Consider the following 18,694-nt stretch of genomic DNA (forward strand, 5'->3'; position numbering starts at 1 on the left):
AGCAGAGCTGCAGTCCAGTGTGATGAGCAGAGTGCAGTTCAGCATAACCCGTGCTGGCACAGGTAGGACTTAAGCAGGGACTGAATTACTGGCACCTATGTGGTTTCCAGACTTCGCAATCCCAAAACACTGAGGACAAACTGGAAGGTCAGTGGAAAAAAACCTGTTGGGCCTATGTGAGAGAGTAGAGTAGGGCCCCAGGATGGCAGAGGGGGGCAGAGGATCCTGCAGCAGTCATAGCAGCTCTTTCTGGAGCTCCAGGCCTATGGATTGTGGGGGGATTGAGCAGCTGATAATACAACCTCCCATCCCCACTAGAAGCAGAGAACTACCTTGACAAAGACCTTGAGTCAAGTAAATGACTGGGAAAATGAGTAAAAACCAGAAAAAGAATCAGACTATAGAATCTTACTTTGGTGACAAGGAAGACCAAAATATACAAACAGAAGAAGACAACAAAGTCAAAGCTCCTACATCTAAAGCCTCCAAGAAAAATATGAATTGGTCTTAGATTATGGAAGAGCTAAAAAAGGATTTTGAAAATCAAGTAAGAGAAGTCAAGGAAAAATTGGAAAGAGAAATGAGAGTAATGAAAGAAAATCATGAAAAATGAGTCAACTGCTTCTAAAGGGGACCCAAAAAATGCTGAAGAAAATAACACCTTAAAAAATAGGCTAACCCAAATGGCAAAAGAGATCCAAAAAGCCAATGAGGAGAAGAATGCCTTAAAAAGCATAATTGGTCAGATGGAAATGGAGATCCAAAAGCTCACTGAAGAAAATAATTCCTTAAAGATTAGAATGGAGCAGATGGAAGCTAATGACTTTATGAAAAATCAAGAAATTATAAAACAAAATCAAAGGAATGAAAAAATAGAAGACAGTGTAAAATATCTCACTGGAAAAACAACTGACCTAGAAAATAGATCCAGGAGAGATAATTTAAAAATTATTGGACTACCTGAAAGTCATGATAAAAAAATGAGCCTAGACATCATCTGTCAAGAAATTATCAAGGAAAACTGCCCTGAGATTCTAGAACCAGAGGGTAAAATAGAAATTGAAAGAATCCACCAATTGTCTCCTGAAAGAGATCCCAAAAGGAAAACTCCTAGGAATATTGTAGCCAAATTCCAGAGCTCCCAGGTCAAGGAGAAAATATTGCAAGTAGCCAGAAAGAAACAATTCAAGTATTGTAGAAATACCATCAGGATAACACAAGACAGCAGCTTCTACATTAAGGGATCAAAGGGCTTGGAATATGATATTCCAGAGGTCAAAGGAGCCAGAATCAAAACCAAGAATCACCCAACAAAACTTGAGTATAATACTTTGAGGGGAAAAAATGGTCATTCAGTGAAATAGAGGACTTTCAAGAATTCTTGATGAAAAGACCAGAGATGAATAGAAAATTTGACGTGTGTGTGTGTGTGTGTGTGTGTGAGAGAGAGAGAGAGAGAGAGAGAAAGAGAGAGAGAGAGAGAGAGACAATGAACATCTTCACAAATTTTTACCTGAAAATGTTATTGTTATGTCTAACTCTTTGTGATCCCCTTTAGGGTTTTCTTGGCAAAGATATTGAAGTGGCTTGCTATTTCTTTTTCTCTCCAACTTTCAGGTGAGGAAACTAAGGCAAATAGGGTTAAATGACTTGTCCAGGGTCACACAGCAAGCAAGTATCTGAGGCTAGGTTTGAACTCTGGAAGATGAATCTTGCTTGCCCAAAGACAGGGTTGTGGGGGAAGGGGAAGGAAGGAAAAAGGGAGGGTGAGAGAGCATGTATGAGAGATGTTATCTTGATTCACATCTATGGCTTTGTAATGGTAATTTAAATGGGAAGAGCTTTCCCATTCATTGATAGGCCCATGTGACCTATGGAAGCCTAAGTAACATGTGGTAGGAGGAGCTTGCTGAATAGTAGAACAGGAAGGGTGGAGCAGAACTGGGAGGAAGTTGGTGAAAGCAGTTAGAGCAGAATAGAGAGAGAACATAGGCAGTCTTGTGAGTGTTTGCTTGTGGGAAAGCCGCAATGGGGAGGAAGGCTTGGAAATGGCTTTGTCCCCTGTAGTGCTAATGTGTATTGACTTCTTGGTTACTATGATGGATTTGGCTTTCTGGTGTCTGAATAAATCTTTTTCTTTTGCCTTCTATATGGAGAGTCTGTTATACTTTGTGATTCAGAATTATGCTGGCATATTCATCATCTCCCTTGGTCCTATGAATGTTGCCTTGGAGATACAGACCTACATTCTTGGTAATTCTGCCCTTAAAAGGTAATTATAAAGTATGTTTTGTTTATGCCTCCAGTTAGATAGCAAAACTCTGTAAAAATAGGTTGGGGTTGAGTTTCTAGCCTTGTAGTAGGAAAGGTCCCTCTCTCCTGAGTTGCTCCCCTTGCATCCTCATGCTGAGAAAATTAAAAAAAAAAAAAGATTGGAGGAAGGGGGACATGCAGGAAATATCAGAATTAGATCAACCATATGTGTTTATGATTAATAATATATTTTGACAACTCACTTTTTTAACAGAATAAATTTTAGGAACATACTTAGGTGGAAGTAAGACCAGAGTGGGGTGGGCCCCATTCTTTCATTTCTCCCAACTAGCTTGTTTCTCTCAGGGCTCTTGCTATCTGGGCAAGTCCCTATGATAACACAGTCACCCAACTCTCAGGTTGTTCACTTAGATGTCATCTCTCATATTAGGGTAGCTCAACCCCACTCCCCATTTTAAAACCCATTGTTCCATTCTAAAGAATAGAACTACAGATGTCTAGACATCCAAAGATGAAACTGTTCCCATAGTTTGGTTGTTGCCATGGAATGGCTGCTGGCTATCCTTTTTCTCCTCATTCTCCTAGTGCTCCGTGCCCCAAAACTCCTATTGTCAACTTGTGACTTTCTTCCCTATGTCAGAGGGCAGAACTACACATTCTATAAGTTTTTGTGGCCAGTCAACCCTTTCCTAGGAATTGTTAGCTCTATAGGTATACCTCAGAGACCTCCCTCCCCATAACTTAAAGCAAATATCACAATAAAGTGAGTCACACAAGGTTTTTGGTTTTCCAATGCATATAAAAGTTATGTTTACCTTAATGTACTAAGTGTGCAATAATATTATGTCTAAAAAACATGCATGCCTTAATTTAAAAATACTTTATTGTTAAAAAACGCTAACCATCATCTGACTCTTCAGTGAGTCATAATCTTTTTGCCGCTGAAGGGTCCTGCCTTGAGGTTAATGGCTGCTGAAGAGTGGGGTGGCTGTGGCAATTTCTTAAACTAAAACAATGAAGTTGGCCATATTGATTTACTTTTCCTTTCACAGAAGATTTCTCTGTAGCATGTTCTGTTGTTTGATAGCATATTACCCCCAGTAGAACCGCTTTCAAAACTGGAGTCATTCCTTTCAACTGCTACTTTCTCAACTAAGTTTATGTAATATTCTTCAATCTCAGGGAATAGGGAGAAGGGAGAAAGGTCATTGGAGCTGTCAAAACACATACACACAACACTTCAAGATTTATCTGGGTCTGATTTTTGGTGCCTCAAAACAATTACAATGGCAGCATCTAAGATCACTGAATGCAGATCACCAGAACAGTTAACAATAATGAAAAAATTTCAAATATTGTGAGAATTACCAAAATGCGACAGAGAGACACAATATAAGCATATGCTGTTAGAAAAGTGGTACCAATAGATTTGCTGGATACAGGGTTGCCACAAACCTTCAATTTGTAAAACAATTTGTAAAAACAAAAAAAATGTAAAATTAGTAAAAAAAATTTTGTAATTTGTAAAAGCAAAACAAATTAAAAAACCCAAAACAAACAAACAAAAAGCTTGAAATAGTTCATAACAGATATAAGGAATAAAGCTGTACTGGAAAATGTTTTTAACAGCTAATTCTTTTAAAAAAATACTCAGGACACACTTTAAAATTTACTCTCCATGATTAACATTTTCTACAGTCTAGACAACAAAACAATAAATCAAGCTTTGATTTGTAGTTGGCTGATTTCTAGTTCTTTAATCTCTGGAATTAGTTCTTTCAAGACCTTAATCTGAAAGGGCCAGGGTCTCCCATTGCATCCTGGGCCATCTTCAGTCATCCTGATGAATATCTGACCACTAGACCCAGGTGGCTCAGGAGAAGAGAGTGAGGTTGGTGACTGCACAGCCCTCCCTCACTCCAATCAAAGTCAATTGCAAGTCATGTCATCATCCTGACGTCATGGTCCTCTTCCAGAACTAAGCACAAACACAACAAGCTGAGGCACAACAGCCCAGTGCAGAAGGTGATCCCTGAACTGGGTCTTGAAGGAAGCCAGCACTGGGGAGACAAAGAAATAAGTGCAACAGGTCTTACCCTCCAGAAGCTGACATTGTAGGAGAAGAGAGAATGGGTCCACATAGAAGCATATACTAATTAAGTATATAAGGGTAAGAGTAAGGTAATGAGGGGATGGGGGAGGGGACCAGGAAAGACCCTATGGAAAAGACGCTGTTCTTGCTGAACTCTGATGGGGGGAAGGGATTTTAAGAGGCAGAGGGAGGGCATTCCCTGAAAGGGGGAGGGGTGGCACACAGCCTGTGCCAGGGAGGCAGGAGAGGGGCTGTCGGGGTGAGGCCAAGGTTAGACCCAAGAGGGCGAGAACAGTAAAGAGGGTAACCCAATAAACCCGGAAAGGTGAAGTTGGAGCAGTTTAGGAAGGATTTAAGAGCTTAGAAGAAGGTAAGAGATCGGTGCGTTAAGCTAGCACTATTTAAATGAAAACAACCACAAGCCCTCCCTCCTCCCCCAATAAATGTGACGGCCCTGCTTCCCAGCGCGGGGTGGAGTTTCGCTTTCATAATTTTCTTTCAGGGTCGGGGGACCAGGACCAGGACTCCAGCAGCCCGCCAAGGAGCCTCAGCCCCCGCGGCCCAGGTGTGCCGGCTTTGCCCCGCCCTCCTTCTCTCTCATTCGCTGGCGGGCTCCCTCTCGTCCTCTCCCTAGGCGGATCTAGAGGGCTCAAGAAGCGAGGCGGAGCATCCGCATCGGGCCACGCCCCTTCTGGGCGCGGGGCATGACGGGACATCCAAGATGGCCGCGCCCATTTGAACCTCTCGCCCGAGCCGCTCGCGCGCCCGCCAGCTAGATCTTCAGCCCTCCCGACAGTAGAGGCACCGCGTCGCCCTCCCGCCTTCCCCGCCACCGCCACCGCTTCCTCCGCAGCCCGGGAGGGAGAGGAGGGAGGGCATGAGAAGTTGTAGCGGCAGAGGAGTCACCGCCACGCATCGCTCCGCTTGCCCGATCCCGTCTTCGCCCCGGTCCCCGCGTCTCCGGGGAGCAGCAGGGGCAGCGCCCGACGTTTCCTGGGTCACTCAGGTGGGCGCGCCCCCCAGAAGGTGCCGAGGCCAAGCCTCCGCCGGGTCCGGCCTGGATGCTCCCCTGGCGCCTTTCCCTTCCTCCCGGTGCCCTGGGCTCTCCTGTGCGCTCCCGCCAGACTCCTTTCACCCCGACAGCCGCGGCCCCGCCGTTTTCTTGGCTTTGGGGGTGGGGGACACCGGGTCTCTCGGGGCAGAGGCTGCCCAGACTGTCCCGCTTCGCCCCTTGAGGCAGAGAAGGCGCGTGTCGCCGCGTAGGGGGAGCCGGGGCCTTGCCCTCAATTGTTTCAAGTTTCGTTGTGGGGGGGAGGTTTTATGCGCAGGCAGGTGTCTCCCCGGCCAGCGCGTGTGGAGGTTCCAGGGGAGAAACTTGTAACAAGTACGCTTCCATCTTGCCCCCGCTTCCTCTGAAAGTGCTCTCTCCTTCTGAACTAGTGTCCTCCCCCCTGCCCCCTCCACGTAGCTCTTGGCTTGATCACAGAAATTCCATATATAGACAAAAATACGGTATGAATAGTAGAATACAAATGCACATATATCATATTTGGGGAGTGTTTTTTCAGTTTTCAAGCACTGTTCAATCAAACCAAACTGGCCTCAGCCCAGACATCTGCCTCCTTGGCACAGGTTGGCTTTCCACCCCCTTTTTTCCCTCCATGCAGGAAACGTGCTAGCTCTCCCTCTCTCTTTCTCTCTCTCTCTCTCATACACAAAAAAAATTTTCTAAAACCATAGATAGGTGTGTGTGTAAATGTGTACATTTATAAATATATATGTTTAGAGAAAGCTATATATGTGTAAAGATAGATACAGATGTAAGTTTATATCTCTATCTTATATCCCTTCAAAGGTTATCTTTATCAGTTCTCACAGTAGCTCTCTGAGATATGTGTTAGTTATTATTATCTCCATTTTAGAGAGGGAGAAACTGAGGCCCGAAGAGTTTAGGTGGTTTGCTAGTTGACTTCCAAGCCCAGCTCTCCAACCATGACTCCACTTAGCTGCCACCCAAGACATTTACTACAGTGCTATTATCATGGAATATGTTTCTCCAGTGTCTGTTACTGAGTTCACTTAGGTCCTCAAGTCTTCCTGACTCCAAGTCCAGTACTTTTATCCGTGCTCCATGTTGCTTCATTGAATTGTAGTCTTAATGAGAAGCTATGGGAAAGGTGTTTTAATCTTTCCATTTCAGTTCTAAATTTTGAAGTCTGAGGGTGTGTATTAGTCTGATTTTTTCAGGACTACTTGAAAATTGAGGTAGCTTTGAGAACCAGTTCATCGATTTATGTCCTACTTAGATCAAATACTAACTTGGTAACACATAAAAAAATTCTTTCCTCAGCAATTAATAAAAAAGTAGGTTCTGTGATTTATAATCTGACTTATAATCGCTTAATGATTTTACCATAGACAGTTCTTGAATTTATAATAATAGCTGACAGCTCTGTAGTGCTTTGAGGTCTGCAAAACACTTTAAAATACCTCTCATTTGAAAATGCTAGCTTTTTTTTAAACAGAGGAGCACTTTTCAGTGGGATTGAAAATGTCCATGTCAGAACCTATTATGTTTCTTTGTATTGTGTAGGTTTTTTTTTTTCTAAATCTCTTTGAATGTTATATTTGAGGGGGAGGATTGTTTAGTACCCCAGTATCAACATATAGTACCTTATTGATAATGTGATAAGAATGAGTGTTTTAACTTTGATGCTGAAAAGACTAACAGTTTTGTCCACTTTGTACCTTATTCAGTGCAATCACAAAGCTTTTTACAATCTTGACTCATGCCAAGTTTCATTTAAATACCTTAACATATAGAAGATAGGCCCATTTGAAAATGTTACCTTTTTTTCCCACAGGATTGTAAGTTTAGAGCTGGAAGGAGATCTAAACCAGGAATTTTTGACTTAGGATCTGTGAATTTTCCTTTTAATATTTTGTTAACTGTTTCAGTATAATTGATTTCTTTTGTAAGCCTATTCATCTTATTTTATGCATTTAAAATTATTCCAAGAAGGGGATCCGTAGAAGACATAAGTCTGCCAAGGGTAACCATGACCTTAAAAAGAACCCCTGGTCTAGTCCAAGATCTGCAGGGATTAAATCAGAAATCAGAATTAAGATGTGTTACCAGATTTGGTCAATATCATTCAACTCCATAACAAGTTAGAAGAAATTGAGTTAAAATGTAAACCTCAGGGAATTCCTGGTATGGAAATTCCCTTTACTAATGCAGGAAGGCAATTTGTCTGTGTTTACACATATAATGTGATCATTTGGGATCATAAAGTGCTCTGCAAACCTTAAACCTTATAAAAATGTGAAATATTTGACACAGTGAAGCTTCTCTTTCCAGATTTTGCCCCATGTTTCAGTTGCCTTTTCCCTCATCCTCTGTCATTCTCATTCTCTCCTGTTAAGGAGTTCTTCCTGGAACATAAACCCAGACCATCCATCCTTCATTCTCTGTAGGCACCATCTTGCCTCCCACGTGGATACCCTCTTCACTTGCTTGTTAGCTCTTTATTGTGTGTTATTGTCCATTAGAATGTAAACTCCTTGAGAACAGGAACTGTCCTTTGCTTGTATTTCTATCCCTAGCATTTAGCACAGTGCTTGGCATATACAAAGTGTACAATGAATGTGTTAACTTTCATGTGTCAGAGGCAAGATTTGGATCCTAGTCTTTTTGACTCCAAGGCTTCTTCTTTATCTACAATGCCATGCTATGCCTTAGTTTAAGTATATAAATATAAATAATTTACAGTTATTCTGCCACTTCTTGGGGGTTAGGTGCACTCCTGCCATCTGGAAAAATCTTTTGGCCCTTCATACCAGAAAAGAAGTCTGAATTATTATGGTATTAGAAGATAAAATATTTATATTATATAATATTGTACATTTTATGCATTTCTGAGTTTCTGAACTTTTTCTTTGTTCTCTGTTGACTTTCTCATGTTATCTGAGGTGTTTACAAAACTCCAGCAAAATCTCCATTTAATTTCTTATGCTGACCCATGGTATATCAAAACTGCAATGGAGAAAGTTGCAGTGGGGAAGGGATAGCTGTACTTTGAATTGAGAATTTGGTGTTATCTTCACCTAGAGAATTTTATTTGGTTCTGTCTGTGCAGTACAACATATTGCCTAAGGGACAAATGCCCTAAACATTTTTGGTGAAATTATCAAGGAGCTTATGTAGGCTCCTTGATAATTGTCAAAATCTTATTTGCATTGTACATGGTAAACTCCAAATTATCTGCATGATACATTCTATATACCACATTTTTAGTGGCTCCCTGTCATTTTTTTCCTACCCTCACTTGGTGTGTGTTTATAGAATGCAGTTTAGCTTAATATTGGATTCTTGTTGCTGGTGTTGGGCAGGAGTCACCCATGTTATGGACTATACAATATCAAAATTTTACCAAATATACTTGATATTTTGAGAGATATGATTTGATGCAGTCAGAAACTGAAATAAACTATGCTACAATAGACTTTCCTAATAAAAAAATTAAAAACATATATTTCCAAACCTAACATTAAGTGATTTTAAGATTAGCACTTGTTTTGAGTTAACTATGCTTTGGTTCTCTACCTTTTATGCAGGTAGAGAATTGACTGTACTAGTGTATCTAAGTGAGATTAGCTTTGTAAAGGTAAATTTTATCAAAAGCTTTTGTGGTCAGTCAATTTGATTGCATTATTTTCTTTATCCTTAGGAAGGGGGAAAGGAGATGTGTAAAGTACAGCTGAATTATATTTGAATATCATCAGATTACTTGACACTTAATCATTCTGATTGAAATAGTTTGGTCAACTGGAAGCTGTCATTTTTTTGTTAATCTTATGGCAATTCTCAACAAATCACTAGTCACACTTTTGGTGCAGATAAAGTTAGCCCATGTTCTCATAGCTATGGTCTTTAAGTGTGTATCTTCTAAAATTCTAAATCCCAGAGCAAAAATGAGGCTGTGTATGTGTAGAAGAATATTGTACTGGAACTTAGAAGATCTGGATTCAAATTTAGGCTTTGCTACTTAATAAATTGTGCCCATGGGCAAATCATTTCAATTTCAACCTGTTTTCTTACTTGTAACATATATAGTGATAGTACGTATAAAGGTGCTTGTGAGGAAATTATTCCATAGCCTTTAAATGCTTTATAAATGTGAGCTATTATAGAAGAGCTTTTATAAAACCTGTTCAATTTAATGGAAACATAAAGCAGGGAAAAAAGGTGCTTGGCATAGTGAATAGAGGGGCCAGCATTTGAGTCTGGAAGACCTGGATTCTAGGCTGTCTTTGACATATACTGTGAGACCACTAATAAGTCACTAAGCCTTCAAGTACTCTTAAGACTAGAAAATAAAGGTGAGTTTCTCATCTCTGCCACTGCAGAGAGTTTCCATTCTAGGGGTTCCCACACTGATAAAATCACAAATGAATCAAGAGAATCCATACTACATGTTTGTATAGTGCATAGCTGTTTACCAGTTAAGTGTTCTTTCAGTTCAAAGGAAGCTCTGAGCCAGGGGTCCTGGTCTTTGCTACTATAGAAAAGTCAGTCTCTGGACCTAGCTTTCCTTGTACGTAAAGAATCAATAACTTACCTTTTAGAAGACTGAGAATCGGATCTGTCTATGCTTTTATATATATATATATATATATATATATATATATATATATATATATATATATATATACACACACATATCATATACATATATACACACAATTATGATCCATGGACACATAAGTATCTTGTATAATCTTTATGGTATTTTTATTTTGCTTTGATTCTGAAAATTGACTGACACATCTTTCAATGCAGAAATAATGTTGATATTTGGAACCCATGTCGAACATCTATGAAGAGAAGGTAACGATGATTGCAGCAGGGGATTTGCAGGAGTTTGTTCCTTTTGGCCGTGATCACTGCAAGCACCACCCTAATGCGCTGAATCTTCAACTTCGGCAGCTGCAGCCTGCATCTGAGCTGTGGTCTTCTGATGGAGCTGCTGGTTTGGTGGGATCCCTTCAGGAGGTTACAATCCATGAAAAACAGAAGGTTCTATTAAATTTCCAGTTATATTTTGGAAAACTAGAATAATATAATTACCCAAGGTAACCTGCATGCAAACTGAGAAATGACATGCAATTTCTAGGACAGAAGTTATTAGATCTGGTGATAGACATTTTATTAAGAAATAGGAGATTAAAAACCTCCCTTAGATCAGGAGTTCTTAATTTGAGGTTTCTGAACTTGTTTTTAAAAAATTGTAATAAATATATTACTTTCCTTTTGTAACACTACATTTTGCTTTGTTCGTTTAAAAGCATTTTGAGAAGGGGTCTTTATTTTTCATGAAACTGCAAAAGGGATCCATGACACAAAACGGGTTAAGAACTCCAGACTTAGATTTAGTCTTTTTTTCTATTTGTATCCTAGAGGTCAAACATCTCCATATTTTGGTTTGTTATGATTGTGCTTTTCATCAAGTTATATTCAGTTGATTATCATCTAAGTTCACTAATGCACATTCATCCAGCAAAAATTTGAGATATGTAAATATAGTACCATACTAATTATTTATGGAGAAATGGAGGAATAATTGGACATGATCTTGGCTGTCAAAAATGTTAAACTTTATTAAAAGAGACAAGAAAAATATCAGCATCCCTGCATATAAATTATTTTTCTGCAGTTTTTCGGTCTCGGAGATGGGTCTAGGCAGTAATTTTTGCATATTCATATTATTTGTTTAGCAGAGTCATAGATACATGTTACAAAGCTTTGTATTAGTAAAATCTCAAGTTCCTGCTCATAAAGTTTCTTGTGTGGTATAGCTAAAATATTAGGTTCTGTGTCCACAATTTTTGCCTTTCTTGCTAAGAATTTTATACTAGTTTGTAGTAGTTAGTCTTAAGACTATTTTTACTCTTTTACTTAGTGAATCAAGTGGGACAGATTTTTAAAGGTAGTATTTTAAAGGTAGTATTTGAGAAGAATTTATAACCATTTTCTAAATCTCTTTTCAGGAAAGCTGGCATTTAAGGAAAGGTGTAAGTGATGTTGGAGAAGAGGTAGAATATGATGAAGAATTGTATGTAGCTGGTAATATGGTCATCTGGAGCAAAGGAAGTAAAAGTCAGGCTTCTGCTGTTTATAAAGCTTTTACAGTGGATAGTCCTGTTCTTCAGGTTAGAAATTATTTAAGTTTTATCACTTGAATAAGTGATAAATTTTTAATTTTCTTCATTTTCATGTAACAGTAATAATACAAAATGTATGGGGCATGATATTTTATGTAATTTAGGAATTCTAGCAACTTAATTTTGATGTGTACTACTGATAAAAGATTATATTATTTTGTTTTATATTATGTCTTGTTTACACTTCTTTTTGTGTGTTTATATTGGATATAAATTACTTTCAAAGGTTCTGGTCTTGTTTAATTTTTTTTTCTTTTTTAAATAAAATTTTAAAGGGATTTTCCAGAATTACAAGAGATAAGCATTGGTCTTTGGTTTAAAAAAATGACTTAATCCAGAGTGATGCTTTATCTTTTTATCATAGCCCCTAATATCTTTTCAGATTGTAATTTGATGACAGGATTCTTGTGATTCTCTTGTTTAGCTCTGCAGATTTCAGGAGATATAGATTCACCTCTTATTTCTGACCATGACTAGCTTTGAGATCTTTAGCACTCCTCTTGGGTATCAGTTCTTAATCTGCAAAATGAGGAGGTTGGACTAGGTAATTGTGACGTCTTTTTTCAGCTCTAAAATTTTGTAGTCTTGTGATGTTTCTTCATTGAAATTAAGCTTAAGTCTGTAGGTTAGGGAGCAGCTAGGTGTCACCATAGTTCGTAGAGTGCCAGGCCTGAAATCAGGAACACTCATTTTCCTGAGTTCAAATCTGGCCTCAGACACTAACTGTGTGACTCTGGGCAAGTCACTTAACCCTCTTTGCCTCAATTTTCTCATCTAACCACTACAACATCTTTGCCAAGGAAACCCTAAATGGAATCATAAAAAGTTGTACATGACTGACCAACAATTACAGTAGTAGATTAGTGTTGGGTTTTGAATTGAGAAAACCTGGATTCATTTCCCACTTCTAATGTTTATTAGCTGTGTGACCTTGGGCAAGTCACTTGACCTAAATATGCCTCAATCAACTTTCTAGGATATATCTTCTAAGTTATAGGTGGGTTACTTATCTGTATTGGTGGAGGGAGTTCCCACATGTGATTGTAAGAAGAGACAGACAAAATGTGAGAGTGCTGGATTGATCATAGACTTAACTTTTCTAAGCTAAATATTCTCATTCATCAAAAGCGCCGCCCCCAAGGCAAAATGACTACCTGAAGAATTAATGTCAGCAAATTAGAGCTCTTCTCTGATCGTGAACAGTTTGCTGCTGACTTGGAGGGAAAGTTGAGCCAACGTACAGTTGGCAACAGTGGAGAAGAAAACGAGTGGGCAGCTCTCAGAGATTTGGCGGGCAGCTCTCAGAGATTTGGCGGGCAGCTCTCAGAGATTAGGCGTACAGCACTTTTGCTCATCTGGGTCAGAACACTTGCAAACACCAAGGCTGGTTTGATGAAAATGATGGGGAAATTCAGAAGCTGCTAAATGAAAAATGTGAACTCCATAGGATTTACCAGCAGGATAGTTCATCCACCTCTAAGAAGGCAGCATTTAATTCCATCAAAAGCAAAGTACAAGCAAAGCTTAGAGAGATTCAGGATTCCTGGCTCAATAAGAAGGCAGATGAAATTCAGTTTTATGCTGATAGTACCAATCCGAACCACTTTTATGATTCCCTGAAAGCTATTTATGGACCAAAAACTTGTGGTGCATCACAACTACTCAGTGCTGATGAAGCCACATTGATTAGTGATAAGGACATGATCCTAGAGAGATGGGCTGAACACTTCCATAGTGTTCTCAATAAACCATCATCAATCAATGCTGAGGCCATGACTGTTTACCTCCTTAGCTGAACTTCCAACTGAAGAAGAGGTTTTGAGGGCCATTAGGCTTCTTTCATGTGGCAAAGCACCTGGTGCTGATTCTATTCCAGCTGAGATTTACAAGGTAGGAGGACCATTGCTCACACAAAAGCTGATAGAAATTTTCCAAGTTATATGTCAAGAGGAGGTTATCCCCCAGGAGTTCAAGGATTCCTCCATTGTCCATCCCTATAAGGGTAAAGGGAATAAATTGTCCTGTGACAATCACAGGGGGATCTCTCTCTAGTCATTGCTGGCAAAATTCTTACTAGAGTCCCCCTTAATAGGCTGATCCTTCATCTGGAAGATGGCCATATGCTTGAGAGTATGGCTTCAGAAAGGGCTGAGGAACAGTCAATGTGTTTTCTGCCCAACAACTCCAGGAGAAATGCCAGGAGCAGAACAGAGCTCTGTACGCAACGTTTATGGATCTGACCAAGGCCTTTGACACTGTTAGTCGTGAGGGCTTATGGAAAATTATGTCAAAATTTGGTTGGCCAGAGAAGTTCATCAATATTGTACATCAATTTCATGATAGCATGTTTGCCTGGGTTCTGGATGATGGACAGTGCTCTCGTGCCTTCCCAGTCACTAATGGAGTGAAACAGGGCTGTGTGCTTTCTGCCATGCTTTTTAGCATGATGTTTTCACCCATGTTGACAAATGCTTTCAGTGAGAATGAACACAGCATCAAGGTCAACTACCGTACTGATGGTAAGTTCTTCAATTTGAAAAGATTACAAGCCAAGACCAAAGTGGAAGGAGTGTTGGTGCATGATATTCTGTTTGCAGATGATTATGCATCATTGCAGCCTCTGAAGCTGAGATGCAACAAAGTATGGATCAATTCTCTGCTGCCTGTGCTAATTTTGGCCTAATAACACCAAGAAAACACAGGTGCTCCATCAGCCACCACCACACCATCCATACATGGAACCATCAGTTACAACAAATGGAGAAGTTTTGAATGCTGTGGATAAGCTCACTTACCTTGGTAGTGTACTTTCAGGGGTGGACACATTGACAATGAGGTTGATGCACACATTGCCAGAGCTAGCTCAGTGTTTGGGAGGCTCTGAAGAAAGGTTTGGGAGAGAAGAGGTATTAGACTGACTACCAAACTGAAGGTCTATAGAGCTCTTGTGCTGACCTTATTGTTACATACTTGTGAAACATGGACAGTCTACCAGCACTATGCCAGGAAACTGAATTGCTTCCACTTGAACTGTCTGAGGAAGATTCTGAGGATCACCTGGCAGGATAAGGTACCAGACACTGAAGTCCTTGCTTGAGCCGAACTGCCAAGTATTCAAACTATGCTTCCGATGGGCTGGCCACGTTGTTTGGAGGCAAAATGTACGCTTGCCAAAAAGACTATTTTATGGACAACTTCCATGGGGCAGGTGATCACATGGTAGTCAGAAGAGATACAAGGACGCTCTCAAGGTCTCTCCCATGAACTTTGGCTTTGACTGTGCAACATGGGGACACTGGCACAGGACTGCTCAACATGGTGTGCCCACATAAGAAAAGGTGCTGTGCTCTTTGAGCAAAGCAGAATTGAGACAGCACAAAGTAAACGAAGGATGTGCAAATTTGGGATATCTACCCCAAATATTCAGATGGACTATCTGTGCCCAACCTGTGGTAGAGCATTTCAAGCTCATATTGGTCTGATCAGCCACAGTCAGACTCACTGAAATTTTACTTGACAATGGTAATGTCATTTTGGTCCTCTTCGAAGACGAAGGACAACAACCTATAGTTTTTTACATTGATAAAAATTGGTTTGCCTTAGTTTTTTAAATTGTTAGATGAAGATATTAACAGCACCTATCTTGTGCGGTTGTTGTGAGAATCAAATGAGCTGATATTTATAAAATGTTTAGCACAGTGCCTGTCAAAGAGTACTGTATAAATGCTTATTCCTTTCCTTCTCCTCTCTCTTTCATTAACATTTCTTTGCAAATATAGTTATGTGTTCTTACAACATTCATTTCTATCAAGCCTCACTTTACCTATTTTTTCCTCACTTTCCAGGTGTTTTGTACTGGTCTATTTGATTTTCTTAGGTTTATTTATTTATTGAGTGTATCCATGATTGTATTGATTTAGAGAGGTCTGGTGAGGTACTTCCTCTCTCTGTGCAGATCAGCATTTTCTACAGTGTAAGCATGCAGGCTAATAGATAATCTCCTGGTCACTGGATTTTCTTGGTCAGCCAGCCAGTAAGTGTCTAGAGGGCCAGATATTCACCTCATCTTTCTGACTCCATGGCAAGCTGTTGATCCACTGTGCTATACGTCACTACTTTTTTTCTCTTTTACTTTTTAAGAAAGAGTGCCAGCTCGTCTCTTGCCAGAAAAGGGTTGAGTTTAAAATGCAGAGTGAGATATACAATTTTTTTGGACATGGTCAATGTAGGAACTAATTTTGCAGAATAATGCATATTAATTAAAAGGCTTTTTTTCTTTTTTAAAAAAATCATTCCCTGGAGGCAAGCAAGAGGAAAGGGATAAATTAGTTATTTTTACAAAAGAAAAGGAGGCAGCACTTTCCATTAATTATGGCTCTGAGTACATCCTAAACACTGTCTTTGGGAATTGAAGAGTTGTGTAAGAATATTTCTTGTCAGTGTACTTGTTGTATTTCTAGTACCTTAATTAGGGCACAGAATACATAGACTTTAAGATAAAGATTTATTTGGGGGATAAAATAAGAGATAATATAATTTCATCTTAAATGATTGTACAAGAGTTTTTTTCTTAATTTTACAAATGCAGGTCTTCATGACTTTTGTTAATGGGAGGGAAGGAAAAGATATTCCTAAATGCCAGTTTCTTTTTTTAGTAAACATGCTTGTTTTGATTTTAGGCATTGTGGTGTGACTTCATTATATCACAGGACAAATCTGAAAAAGATGACAGTAAGTTTCCTTTCTTCAAACTTTATTTTATGTTGGGTTATATTCTGTCATCTATTTATTTATACAAATTCTCTTCTACCTATTTTAATTTATAACTTTTCACTTATAACACAACCGTTTTAAATTGAAAAGAATCTGGTTATGGGGTCTAAAGTATAGAAGGAGTGTATAAATAACCTTTATGTTTTCTTAAATTTCAGGTAGCAATGAGGTAGAAAAATGCATATGCATATTACAGAGTTCTTGCATAAATGTGCATAGTATGGAAGGGAAGGATTATATAGCTTCCTTACCTTTTCAGGTAAATTTGTTTAAAGCTTTCATCTTTTTGCATATATTTTCAATTTGTCTTATGGTAAACTATTGCATATTAATAGTCAGCATTATAAATACTGATCTTGTAAGAACAGTGTTACTTTAGACAAAATTACTAAATGATGATTATATTCCAGTTACTTAAGGTTTGTTCATCTGTTATGAAGTAAAAAATTAGTGTGGTGAATTTAAAAATATTAAATCATAGGTATACTCTAAGCCATTTTGGTTAAAGTTGAATGAGTTGTTGATTATATTATTTTTTCATTTCTAATTGAGCAATTACAAATTAACAGTAGTATTAATGAGATTAAAATAAACATTCTTGAATGTAAAATATTTGTTCATTTAGATCAGGTTAATAAATTTTGATTATATTAAGGAATTATACAGCTATAAAGTTCTCTCTTTATACTATGTCTCCTTTCTGTACTTAGATGGTATTCTTTTGTGATACCTCATGTTGTTCTGAATGTTTGGCACAGTGTCCTGTTTTGAGTCTTGGTTTTGGTTTTGAGATTTTGAGAATACAAGTACCATCTCATCCTTAGGGAGCTAAATTAAAAATTTTATAGAAATGATGTAGTTCCTTTGTTGTGCTTATTGAGTAGGGAAAAAAACTCTGACATATTGTCATATTGTCAGAATCCCAAGATTATTTTGTTAATGTAATGCTTTAACTCTGTCCTTTCCTCCTTCCCCTCCCAACTGGTAGGTGGCAAACGTTTGGCCCACCAAATACGGTTTATTGTTTGAACGAAGTAGTTCTGCACATGAAGTACCTCCAAGTCCACCCAGGTATTCATTGAAGACTTGCACCTTGACTTTTTTTTATTGACTGTTACAAAGTAAAATCTTTTAAAAAGTAAATGCGTGGGAGAGAACATTTACAGATACCATGCATTTATTGACCATTCCTTTCATTTGGCACTTAATCATTTGCTGCTTTGTGTTATCATTTCACTGTGTCTATATCTTTTCTCCCTAATTGCATTGTAAACTCTTTGACAACAAGGATATATAGCACTTAGTAAAATACTATGTGCATAGTAGGTGCTGAGTAAGTTGCTTCCCCTTTTCCCCAAGAATGGGTCTCCCTATTTTACCCATGCTGAAAGTGTAGTGACCACTCATGGGCCCAGCACCAAAACTGATTAGCATAGAAACTTTATCCTGCTCTGTTTTACTGACCCTGGACAATTTGCCCCTCCTTAGGCATCCTGATAGTTTTCTGCTCCTGGGACTAACCATATTGGTGCCAGATTTAGTGTAGACACCTAACCAGCCTTAGTGCCACTGTAACTCAGAACTCCTGAGCTCAGGTGATCCATCAGCCTCAGCTTCTCCAGCTTCAGGGACTGCAGGCATGTGCCCTCACACTTGGCTCTGCAATTTTTTTTTTTTTTAAATATTGGATTTTTGAGCTTTTGCAAAGGGCAAAGGAGGAGACAAAAAAAAAGTGGTTGAAAGTTCATTTTAAACTGTAAAACTGAAGATTTCTCATTTAGCTAAATGGGGTATATGTGTTTTTTGTTTCCTTCCTTCTGAGAAGATGCAATTTAAACCTGTTAATATTTTGATTAGTAAAGAAAAGTTGCTCACAGAAATTAAGATTTTTAATCTCAGTTTTAGTGGAAGCAATTTCACTAAGAAATTTTAGTAGAATAGAGGATCTTTTTCTCATTTATTAATATCTTTCTGAATTGTGGTAGTTGCCATTCTAAGTTCAACACAACAAAATTAAGTGCTGTCTAACTATAATGCAGAGTCAGTAAGGTAGAGTAGATAGAAGGCCAGTCTAGGAGTAAGGAAAACAGCGGGCTCAGTTACTGCTCTTAATGTGTCTGCAAGCAAGTCATGTAACTTTTGATTGTCCAGGCACTTCTCTAGGGCTATAAGTTATAAGCCTCGAAGGAAACACCAAGATAAAATCACTGATGAAATCACAGGTCTGAACATCCCCCAAAATATGCTTCTGGAACTATGAAGATTGGAAGAGATTGGGGATGGGTGATAATAGACTGGAAAAAAATTATAGTAACTAAAGTAAAAGCACTA

At 38.8% G+C, this 18,694-nt stretch overlaps 1 protein-coding gene across 2 annotated transcripts in view; it reads left to right on the forward strand.

The window, feature by feature from the left end:
• Positions 1 to 2,715: 2,715 nt before the first annotated feature.
• Positions 2,716 to 18,694, forward strand: part of ANAPC1 (anaphase promoting complex subunit 1) — a 166,810-nt gene continuing 150,831 nt past the window's right edge. The window contains exons 1-6 of one of the 2 annotated variants that reach the window (XM_072634682.1): positions 2,716 to 5,372; positions 10,209 to 10,445; positions 11,417 to 11,578; positions 16,270 to 16,321; positions 16,522 to 16,622; positions 17,352 to 17,434. In XM_072634682.1, the coding sequence (XP_072490783.1) occupies positions 10,233 to 10,445; positions 11,417 to 11,578; positions 16,270 to 16,321; positions 16,522 to 16,622; positions 17,352 to 17,434 (611 nt within the window). In that variant the 5' untranslated portion in view covers positions 2,716 to 5,372; positions 10,209 to 10,232. Of the gene's footprint in view, positions 5,373 to 10,208; positions 10,502 to 11,416; positions 11,579 to 16,269; positions 16,322 to 16,521; positions 16,623 to 17,351; positions 17,435 to 18,694 lie in introns of those variants that run through there. The other variant, XM_072634684.1, reaches the window with a different exon arrangement.

The sequence above is a fragment of the Notamacropus eugenii genome, chromosome 1 (assembly GCF_028372415.1).
Source record: "Notamacropus eugenii isolate mMacEug1 chromosome 1, mMacEug1.pri_v2, whole genome shotgun sequence".
Taxonomy (NCBI): Eukaryota; Metazoa; Chordata; class Mammalia; order Diprotodontia; family Macropodidae; genus Notamacropus; species Notamacropus eugenii.